Here is an 11,564-nt window from a genome sequence, read left to right as displayed (position 1 = left end):
CTAAGTGGGACGTAAAACATGATTGTTCTCATTTTCTTATTGTTCTCACTGGATTCCGCTGCATCTCACTTGCTTGATGCTGTATTGAATGGCTACAGATTTTTTCAAAGCACAACAATCAATTTTGGTTCAAACTGGGTGGAAATACCTTACAAATTGCTGTCACACATCAGTGAATGAAAGGTTGGGTCAGGGACCTCTAGATACCTAATCTAAGCTGCATTACTGGGAGCAGAATTATCTGCTGGTCCAACGTCCCACATCATTTTAATTATTGATCCATGCCCAGAGGTTGGATATGTTTTGCAGAAACTTAAAAAAGAAATCTAAAATGTAAATGTGAATGGGGCTTTGTGTGAGTTTAACACAAGAAGAAACCCAAAATCTGGATTGTAAAACAGTTTCTCATTGTTCTTTAGTGAAATGTTTAAACCGTCACATCTTCCCTGAGAAGGTGATTTTTCTCATTGTTGGATCTCAGTGAATACAAGCAGGTTGGGAACTGACACAAAATGAAATCATCCTCTCTGTTTATGTTGTTATTACAAGGTGTGTCAAATACCTTACAAGGAGTAATTATCATTTCTGTTTCATTAATGAAGAAGCTGAGGTGTGATCGCCTCATGCCTTTGCCCGAGATCACACAACAAATCGGTGATGAAACTACCTACAAGCTTTTTGTATTCTAGGATTATATTTAAATGTTTCACCTTTTAAAATGGAAGGAAAAGATGATTTGCTGTGAATTGAAATCTTTTCCAGTTAGTTGAGAGGGCTGGGCTGGAGTCTCTGAGGGCACTTGGTCTGTTCAGCCTGGAGGAGACAGGTCAGACCTCATCGGGGTCTGCAGTGTCCTCCAGAGGGGCAGCTCCGCGACCGGGACAGGGCCCCAGGAAACGGCTGGAGCTGTGTCAGGGGAGGTTTAGATTAAATACTGGGCAAAGGTTCTTCCCCCCAGAGGGCGGTCGGGCATTGAATAGGCTCCCCAGGGCAGTGGTCACGGCCCCAAGGCTGACAGAGCTCAGGGAGTGTTTGGACAACGCTCTCAGGGACAGGGTGGGATTGTTGGGGTGTGCAGGGCCAGGGTTTGGACTGGATGATCCTTGTCTGTCCCTTCCAACTCGAGATATTCTGTGATCTTCTTGAACAATATAAGGGATACAGGCACGTCCCTGCAGAAACAGGGATTTGGTTGGTAAGCGTGGGGGACGCGTAGTCACCCTCAGCCTGAGAGGGGGAGGAAGGCACAAGAGCTCCCTGAGAGGCTGGCGCGGGGGAGGTTCCTCGTTCCCATCCCCTTCCCCGAGGATCTGCCTGGCTGAGGCGGCATGGGGAGAGCGATAACCCGCGGCCAAGAGGAGAAGAAGGGCAGAGCCTCCCCCAGAGCCTCCCTGGCGGTCAGTCCGGCAGGTGCTGCAGCGGCGCCTTTCCCGCGCCTTTCCCGCCTCCTCCCTCACGGCCGCACGGCCACGCCCCCTCACGCGCCACCACCTCCCCTCAGGGCGGCCCCGCCCCTCGCGCTGCCACCACGCCTCGCTGGGCCCCGCCCCACCCATTGGCCCCGCCCCGTGTCCCCGCCCCCGGCGGGCGGGGCCGCGGGGCCGCGCACGGGCACGGCGCGGGCGCCATGTTGGAGCGTCGCTGAGCGCGGGGTCTCGCTGCGAGCGCGGCCCGGTCTGCGCGGGGCTGGGGCGGGGGAGCCGCGCGGAGCCGCGGGGGAATCGCCCGGGCGGACCATGGACGTCGAGAGGCTGCAGGAGGCGCTGAAAGGTGGCGGGCGGGGGCTGGCGGCGGGGTGCTGGGGAGCGGTGTCCCCGCGCTCAGGGGAGACGGGGGGTTCCTCAGACCCTGTGAGGGGAGCGCCCCGCGCTGAGGGCGGCGGGTTCCTCGCTCCCGACCCCCGCCGGGGTCCCCGCGCCGTGGGGAGGGGGCTGCTCACTGTGAGGGGTCCCACGGAGCGGGGAGAGCGCGGGGGTCGCTGTGGGGAAGGGGAGGACAGAGCCCCCGGTGCCGCTGCCCAGCGACCCTCAGGGCTGAGCGTGGGCCGTCAGTGACCCCCGGCTCCGGGCTCGGGGCTGCCCGGCCTGCCCGCCCCTTCCCCCGCGTCCCGGCCCCTTCCCCCGCGTTCCTGCCCTTTCTCCCCGCATCCCACCCCCTTCCCCCGCGTTCCTGCCCTTTCCCCCCGCATCCAGGCCCCTTCTCCCCCTTGTCCCGGCCCCCTCCCCGCATCCCGGCCCTGCCCGGACCTGTCCCCTTTTCCCTCCCCAGCCCACCCTGTGATGGGCTCAGCCTGAGGAAATCGGCCTCTTTCTATGCTGTAACTGCTCAAAAGAAGTTGCAAATCAACTTCTGATGCTCCGGTGCATGCAGTTTGTCCGCTGGAAAAATATTAAGTGTTTTACAGGGCTGGGAAAGCTGGTGGAGCTCTTGGGAACAGCCAGAGCGTTGTGAGAGTGCGACAGTGTTTGTGTGGGAACTGTGCTGATAGCTAAAGCAAATAGCCAACTATTGTGAATTGTTGTTCTGTCCCGTCTTCTTTTACCATTTCTTTTGTGTCCTTCTCATGCCAACAGATTTTGAGAAGAGAGGGAAGAAGGAAGTGTGTCCAATACTGGATCAGTTTCTTTGTCATGTGGCTAAGACTGGAGAGACGATGTAAGTGTGACTGTTTTGGTGGTCCTCAGTTGTGGCTTATAACAATTCTGCGCTTTAAGTCAGTGAGATTCTACCAGGATTCTCTTTTTGCCTGTGGGTTGCTTCAGTGAGCTAAACAAGCTTTCCTTAGTACCTATAATTTTGGGCTGATTAGTTTTGTTTGCTGGTAGTTTTAACTAATGGGGGGAGACTTCTTTTACAGGCTTTGCCCAGGGGTATCTGTCAGGTCTTACTGATCCTGCTCAGCACAGTAAAAACCTGTTGCTTTTTCTTCGTTTTACATGAGATCAGGTTTTTTAAATGGCAAGTTCACCCTGTTGCAGTTTCTGTTGTAAACTGTTGTAATAACTGTGTTTGCAGTATCTAATTGTATCATTTACACGAAGATATCAGTGGCTCAGAGTATTTCTCTGTGGGCTCTGTAACCGTGCTGTGATTGTGTCTGAGTGTTCTTGGTGAGGAGAGGAGAACCGGGAGGTGCTTCCTGCAGAGGAGGTGTGTGGGAACTCGCCTGAATTCCCCTCGCCGTTCAGCTCGCAGGGGAGTTTCCCTTTTCCCGGACTTTGTTCCCTGCCGTCCGGAGGTGTGAGGCAGCAGGAAGGAGCCGCGCTCCTGGTCAGGGATGAGCGCTGGTGCTGGGTGACTTCCTCGTGGATCACTATTTGGCAGGAAGGGGAAAGGCTTCCCCGGCTGCGTTGCTGTAGCATTGCTCACTTTCTGGCTCCCGGGCTGTCTCCTTGTTTTTGAGGCCTAGTGCCAGACTACGGCTCCAGCAGGAGGGATGTGCTTTTACGAGTGTTTTGTGAGCAAGCAGTGACCACAGGGGCTTTGTTTGGGTTTCTAGAGTCCCTTCAACTTGTGAGAGGTTTGTAGGTTTTGATGTTTTTCTTTTTTTCTTTTTTTTTTTTTTTTGATAGCTTGCAAGCACTGCTTGGATTAATGGTTTAGAAAGAAAAACAAGTTCTGAAATGTACTTTGCTCTTTGAATAGAAGGCTCAGGCTCAGCAGACATACACAGCTGTAATGCTTAATATTTTGATGTAGTGCTTATTATACAGAAAAAACACACCACAGTAAACCCATACTAAAATATGTTTAAAATATCCTGTTCTGAGATATTTCTTCAGGTTGTTTTTATTGTTTCTGCCACTATTACATATATTCCAAAGTTATTTTAAAAAGTGATTTTTTTGGGGTAAGTTCTTGGGAAAAATTATTACCTATCTGAAATTTGGAGTATTTTTATTTTCACTTAGGAAATCTACATTTATTTTTTTATTATTTTTTATTTTTACAAACTTAAACCTGTACTGGAGTCTGTCATCTGAAACAATACAGACCCTGCCCTCCATGTTTCCAGGTTTTCCTTGGGCTTTTTTTTGAGGTCTGTAGCTCTTTTCAGCATTCTTGAACCTTTCAGTTGAATTAAATTATTTTTAAAGAAATGTTAGATATGAACATCAGAGGTATCTAATATAGTCTGGAGACAGACATGGAAATATTGTTCTGTAATGTTAAATTTGCTTCCCATTGCCTACCAAAGTCTGTATTTCTTCATCAGACATGCTTGTGTTTTCACTGCTGTGTTATGTATAGAAATATCAGGAAAAAATGAATAAAAACTGAAATCTCTTGGGAATCATTCATGTAAAGATTGGTAATGTGCATTTTAAGAACTTAGCATAATTTTAAGCTGGTACAACTTGACCACTGTAAAAGTGTTCTTGAATATACAAACCTACCAAATACATATAAATTTAAAATAAGCTAGATATTCTTTATTTCCTCTTGTGCAAAAGTAACTTTGTTTAATAGAAATCTAAACCAATAAGTAGATGCCTTGGCATGAGAAGTTAAAGTAATAGTTTACAGTGACATTTATTAGGATTTTTACAGAGTATAGCTTTAAAAAAAAAAGAGGAGGATTAATTCAGAGGTAATTGCACCAATGGTTTGCAGACTTGATTATTGAAAAGCAATGGATCTTACTCAGTCACAGCCTGCTCCTAAAGTAACAACCAAAGAGTACCATGGAAGTGAGGACCGAGGCAAATCAGGATAAGTGAAATGTGAAGTATTTTTGCTTTGAGTTATTATTTATAGGACAGTTTTATAGTGTTCACGGGGGTTCTGCCAGCTTTTTAACTTCATGATGAATACTGATTTTTAGAGGATATACTGCAATCTACTTCCTGACTTAAATGTTCTCACCCTCTGCACCTCTTCTGGACACAGTTGCAGGAGCTCTTGTCAACAATTAGTAAACTTAGTTTGAAGAGATCCTAATAAAGCCAATTAAAATGACTTCTAAGGTTCTCCTCAAAGCGTGGTGGTGACACATGTAGCTTGTTCAACAGATGGGAAGCACGGGCTCATGCAAGGTCGTGTGGTGCCTCCCTGCCCCCACTTGCTCCAAAGTGCTTATTCATCTGAGGGAGTTGGGAACAGGTAGGTGCAGGTTTAGGTGAGGCTCTGATCTCCCTGGGATTCTCTTGGCAGCAGCCTGGGCTGGCGCAGCCTGTGTGTTACTGTTTCACTCGATCTGCTTCAGCTGTTTCTGGGGCTGCCTGGGAACCTGGAGCAGGAAATCGCTCCCTGTTGGGACTCTCTTTGACAAGGTTCAGTTCATGGACCCCGCCTGTTCTGTCCCTGGTAACTGGGATGTCAGACTCCAGCGCAGCTGAAGAGGTGGTGAAGGGGAGGAACAAAGAATGAGAGATATTAAAGCCACTGCAGTCCTGATAAGGCTCCTAGAATGTTTCTTTATTGTCATTAAAGGTCTTCTCATTTCCAAGGAAGGAGTGGGATAAAAACGCTGCTAATTTTGGTTGTATTATCAGTGTAAGCTTAGTTGTGTTAGCGGTGCTGGGCAGTAAAATCCTGATGGTACAGTCATGTGCATTAACTTCATCTTTTTGAAGTTGGAGCTTTCCTCCTGTGCAAAGTTAACCATTCACTTCATTGCTTGTGAGATTATGGCCTACGTTTACAAAAGCCAGTCTAAACTTCCTATATTGGAGGTGACAGAAGCAAAAGTCTGATTGCTTGGCTGCTTCAAAATATTTTTCTTTCTCAATAGTTGCTATGGTAAGACTTAGCCTTAGGTGAAGTATAAAGTTTATGGTTCAACCTCTTCTAAACTTGTCTTGAGTATTAGGACTTTTTTTTTTTTTTTCAGAGGAGTGACACACTCCTTAATTGACTTGACTTTTTATTGAGATACTGCCATGGAATTTCCTTAGTGAGATCAAGTATAGTCAGAGAAGATTGTTATAACCTCCTTGTCTCTAGTCTGTAACAGATCAGTGTGACTTGCAAAACTGAGGAAAGTGAAGAGAGAGGAAATTTGTTAGTCTTAATACTTTATCTGAAAGACCTTTAAAAACAGGATATGTTTTTGTGCTTTGCATAAGAAAGCCACTTATCTACTTTTTTCTGAAGCAGAAATGGTTTTAAGAGATAGGATGGAAGTCACAGCACAGCAATGCTAGAAGTGAAATGCAGCAGTGAAGTTTTTTTTCTTTCTGAAGAATTCTTAAAAGTAGATGTGAAATTGATTTATCAATTGTGATGTTGTCCTGTATTTAAAATGTATTTTCTCTTACCTCTTAGGAAAGTTTCTTGGTTTTAGAATCACTCTGCCCCTTCAATAGCAAAAATGTTTTTAAACTATTTATTTAGGTGCTTCACCAAGAAAATCCAATTTGTTGGACTGGAAAGGAAAATTAGGATTTTCTAAAGTGGAAAATAAAACTTAGAAAACAAAAGCAATCAAAAATTTTATGTCAGTTTTCTCTGCATTTCCCCCACTCCTGCCCTAGGGCAGGGAACGTATAAAGTGCAGTTTTCATGGCTTACTGTAGTGGAAAACGTAATACAGATGCTTACTGACAGTGAAGGAATCCAGAAATAAGTGGTGAAGTACCAAAATCTGAAGAAATACAGTATATAGGCAGAAGTGATTAACTGTAAAGTACTTTTAGGCTTAAGCTGAGATCCTGGCCTGGGCAAGATGTGATGCAGTTACACCAGTTCTTGCCTTGAATACAACATAAGCAGCCATTAAAATGCATCCTTCATGTAGTGAAATTCTTTCCTCAGAGTTCCACTGGAAGATCTGAAATGTTAATTTGAACCTCATCTGAGCCTGAAGACAGAAGGAGGTTGTCTTTTTGCTTGCTTCTTTGAGGAGCAACTGAAGTGTTTTTCTGCAAAGTTTCTTGAGTCAAGTTTAATACATGTGATTGCAGAGCAAATAGGGACATGGATCCTGTCATCACAGAATAGTTGGAAGGGGCTCCTGGAGGTGATCCAGGCAGACCCTGTGCTCAGAGGGAGCTAGTTCCAAAGCTAGTTCAAATTGCTTAGGGCTTTGTGCAGCATTTCTGGAAATCTCCAGTGATGGCAATTCCATAGCCTCAGTTTGGCTCCCTGTTTCACTGCTCAACCACGTGCACTGGGAAGAACGTTTCCTTTGGAGCATCCTGGTGCCTCTTACCCTTCTCTTGTGCACCTCAGAAAGGAATCTTTCATCTTCCCTGTGTGCACCGAGCCCTTCAGTGGTGAAAGGAGTTCGATTCCCCCTCCATGGCCTGCTTTCCAGAAGCAGACACTTCCCACTGGAGTTGTGTGCTGCAGCTCCCTAACCAGCTCAGTGACCTTCTGCTCCCCTGCCTGCCTGCTGCCTTTGGGGTTGTGTGAGCCCAAATCAGACACATTCCTGCAGGTGTTGACTCGGGAGTGCCGGCAGAGGGGTCTGTTCACTTGGATGTGGTTACAGCGTGGTCTGACAGGTGCTCAGCTCCCCTCTGCCCCAGCGCTGGCTCTGGGCACCATCATTTGGAACTGGCTGCAGTGGGACTTGGAGGAGCTCTGCAGTGTGGGGCTGATGCTCCCCTGAGCCTGCAGCTGCCCAGCTCTGCCGTGGCACACTGGGATGTGTGTCTTGCTCAAGCTGAATTTACTGTGTCTGCTGATCTTCCCTCCCCATCGGTCAGTCAGGTGGATCAGGGACAATTTGCCTTTGGTAAATTACATAACTGTAAATGTAAGTTACATAACTGTAGTTCTACCAAAGATAATGGTAAAAAAATACTTTTAACCCTTTTCTGATTCATGTACTTTGTGTAGCAGTGAACTCTTGTCTTACCACATTTTTAATGCTTTTTGGATCGGTTTAACTTTTATATTAGGTTGTTGCAGGAGTGGAATAGTTTGTCAGCTGTAGGAGAGATCTGAGTGAAGATACAGTAGCCAAGAATAAGTTTGCATTCTCAGCTTAAGTGTTTTAACCGTGTACTCTGAACTCTTGTGTAAATATCCTTTCTCATGTTACAGATGTATAGATGTTTTAGCCATATATCCTTCAGCATGTTTCACATGCTTAAATTTGTCTACTTTCTTCTCTAAATTATGTTCTCTGATTTTATTTAACTGGCAATTTTCTCGCTCGACATGTGTATGCTGGTATTTTTTCTGATTTGGAGACAAATAGTTACATGGAGATCTTAGCACCTGTTTGGAGAATATAATTCCGTATTATTTTTTTCAACAATGAAATAAAACAATTCTCAAGTTTCTGCCATAATAAGCAGGATAATATTTTTCTGGAAGAAGTGCGTGTGCCTTTTTTAGTATAAAAGTATTCATTACCATGTTCTTAGTGAAGCAAGAGATATGAGTAAACTTCCTTGTGTTGTTTCCCACTATTATTCCTCACTAACTCCATTCCACTGAGTGTCTGGAATGATTCCCCACTAATTCCCATTCCACTGACGCTGTGTTCTGTCTCATAATCCACTGATGCCTGCAAAGGAGAGGAATCTGGGCTAAAAAGCCAGTGATGTATCTTTGTCAAAGCTGGTTTAACTTCCTTGCTCCTTTACCTAAATTATAAAACCAAATTTGTGTATGTATCAAACGTGTAGCAGTAGTACTTCAGAGGAACCAGTTGTGATACTGATGAAATCACTTGCTCCTTTGGGAAACACACTGTTGTAGTGTTTTATTTTAAGTGCTGCCACTTCATATCTGTTGGGAGTGGGGTTTATGGTGTAAAGGTCAGACTTTAACTGCCATTATAAAATGTGCGTGATGAACTGATCCTAATAAACTTTAGTCTCTCTGTACAATACATATGTAAGGAAAGACAAAAGGCAAACTGATGGCAGCAGTAACTTCTCAGGGTAATTGGGCCGTGTTACCCACAAATGTAGCTGTTTGTGCATTCAGACTTCAGTTTGTAAGTACATCTCCCTTCCCTGTTGCTGTACACAGCTGTTTGTGTAAGCACACTGCCTGGTACTATTTTTTCAGCCAGTTCATGTCACTGTGCACAGAAAACCACCCCACTGTTCATGCTGTAGCAGTTAATACAGTTAAACAAGTTTCTGATGATCAGTTTTAGAAATAAGACTGCTTGAAGACAATTACAAGATTTCCAAGATGGCTACAGCTGGTGAGGCTTGGTTTGGGAGTGGTAAAGGGAGTGTGATGATGCACAAACACCTCATGCCTGTGTCTGAGGTCACTGAGGTAGGGTACACCTCCTCAGCCCAAGCTTAGCATGTGTCTGTGTTTAGAAGCCAGTTTGGGTGGCTTTTGTTTCTGGTTTTGTAATGAATTAGTAACAGAATTGCAATTTACCTGATCCCAATGGTACTGCTGGGAGACCTGAGTGAGGACTGTGGGTTTTGCTGGATGGTGCCTAAGCTGGCAGGTGTAGGGATACAATGCCAATACAGATCCAGAAGTAGCTGCACAGGGTGCACTTTCCTAATCTGGTTTCCCAGCTTTATTGCTTGGTGCAGTGAAGATCTGACTGTATTATCTCAGTGTGGTCTGCTGCTCCTCTGAGGTAACCAGGTCATTTAACAGTGATAGTTACACTTACCAGAGTAACTACAGCACTTCTCGTGTGTATTTGATTATTCTGCACAAACTGGTGATACCTCGAGCAACACTGGTGTCCTGTGTTAGTAGATATGTGGAATTCAGTTTGCTTATGGAAGAGCTGATGTATTCATATATGCAATTATTCAAACACTAATTTTATAGTGGTAATTTTTCTATGGGTAACCTCTTATGGAGAGAGTAATTTTAACTTGCTGCAAGTTCAGGAAGACTCTTAAATGTGCTTCATTTATTTCATAATACTTTTAAAAAATATTGACTCCTGGACTTCTGTTATACAGGTTTATTGAGGAAGTGTCATCTCTTTAGTATTCCTATATTCTATCTGCATCAGCTCCAAAATACTATGGAATGATATCACACCTTTGCCTGATGGGTTATTTTTCTGTGCAGTATCAGTTGAATCAGATCACTCTGAACTGTGGTGTGGAATTCCTGCAGAATTTCCGCTACACAGTGGACAGCATCACTCTTGAAACTTGGTGAACTGTTCTGTCAAATTCGATCGGAAACGGAAATAAATAAAAGCTAAGAACAATCTCCAGAACTGTTAGAGTAGAAGTCAGTACAGCTGTCTAAAGTTCAACAAAATGTTCAGTCCTGTTAAAGGCAGATTTGAACTCTCAGTGGTTTTGGGGAGGTATTTTGGCACAGACAGTGCCCTGCTATTGATGATCTGTGGTGAGTCTGCTGAGATGCAGCTGCAGTTGCTTTTGGTAGAGCAGAGTGCTACAAATGTTCTTAGGGCTTTTGTGGTTGTTACTTGGGAGAGAAGTCAGATACCTTCCTCCCCCGTGGGCTTTTTGTGCCAGCCACTTAAGTGAGATTGTTTGCAATTCTAAGGTTAATGTGAATGACCTTGAATTGAAGTTTTAAGATTCAAAATGGAATTTCAAGAATATGGTTACTGAAATCATGGCACACTGAAATTTCTACAGAAATGAGGCAGATGTGGGCTGGGAAAACAGCTGCTGTACCCGAAGTGATTACAATTCTGATTCCAGTTCTGAACAATTGTGTTTTACAATTCAGTTATGCAGGAAATATTGTTTAGAAAATTGTCAATCGCATTAAAAAGTGCACGAAACTCAAGAAAATCTGGTACAAAGCGTGTTAACAATTTTTTTTTACAAAGATAAATGTAATAATTACACAGAATATTGCTAAAACATTATCTGGACTAGAGAAATAAACTTTGGGGTAAAGTCTCCTGTAAAATATGTGTCAGCAGGAAGGTACTAAGTCTGCATATATTGTGGCATAAGTTTAGTGTGCTTGGCTGAGCCAGTGATTTTCCTGCATAATAGAAAAAAAGAGGTAACTAAATTGTAAAGAAATTTAGTTAGTACTGCTCAACTAGGAAGACTTGGGTGATATTTATTTGATAGTTTGTGTTTGTAAGACTTGGAAACCTTTGTAGTTGCTCTGCACTTAATAGGAAAGTCAATATCTGGGGTGACCATTCTACTTTTAATAAGACTTGAGATTTATAAGAAATTTTGAGTATGTGCATAAGTGAAATTATATGGAGAATAAAAAATCAGTAAGGGAAAAATTTAAATATTGGTACACTGCAGAAGCATATAAGTGGAATGGTTCAGTAAATAACCAGTTTATTCTTACCAGCTAAAGGTGACTAAGTAAATTTTCAGATGGAAGAGGGAAAGTGAATGAAAACACCATCTACTTTTACTTTTGGCTTTCAGTTTCTTTATGTGCATTGTTTTCTGCTCTACTCTGTGAAAGCTAATTCTTGAATGAAGAATGTTGTAATCTTGTACTTTTTTGTTCTGTGGTCAGTTTTTGCCTTGAAAATAAAACAAAATGAAAGGTACTTGAGTTTGGCTTTAGACAACTATATTAAGAAATGTACTTTCTAGAAAATTTTGGAGTGAAAACCTTTTCTGTTGTGTGGGACAGCTGCGTTCTGTTGGAGTCAGCTGAATATTTATCAGCAGAGATCAGAATGAGTCCCTTGATGATTACAGATAGTACTT

General features: G+C 43.9%; 1 protein-coding gene across 1 annotated transcript in view; it reads left to right on the top strand.

Moving 5' to 3' along the window:
- The first annotated feature begins 1,610 nt into the window (after positions 1-1,610).
- PPP4R2 (protein phosphatase 4 regulatory subunit 2) overlaps positions 1,611-11,564 on the top strand; it is a 28,401-nt gene continuing 18,447 nt past the window's right edge. The window contains exons 1-2 of the mRNA XM_032699110.1: positions 1,611-1,770; positions 2,574-2,655. Of these exons, the coding sequence (XP_032555001.1) occupies positions 1,737-1,770; positions 2,574-2,655 (116 nt within the window). The 5' untranslated portion in view covers positions 1,611-1,736. The remainder of the gene's footprint in view (positions 1,771-2,573; positions 2,656-11,564) is intronic.

Source organism: Chiroxiphia lanceolata, chromosome 11 (assembly GCF_009829145.1).
Source record: "Chiroxiphia lanceolata isolate bChiLan1 chromosome 11, bChiLan1.pri, whole genome shotgun sequence".
Classification (NCBI taxonomy): domain Eukaryota; kingdom Metazoa; phylum Chordata; class Aves; order Passeriformes; family Pipridae; genus Chiroxiphia; species Chiroxiphia lanceolata.
This window is presented reverse-complemented; position numbering and strand designations above follow the sequence as displayed.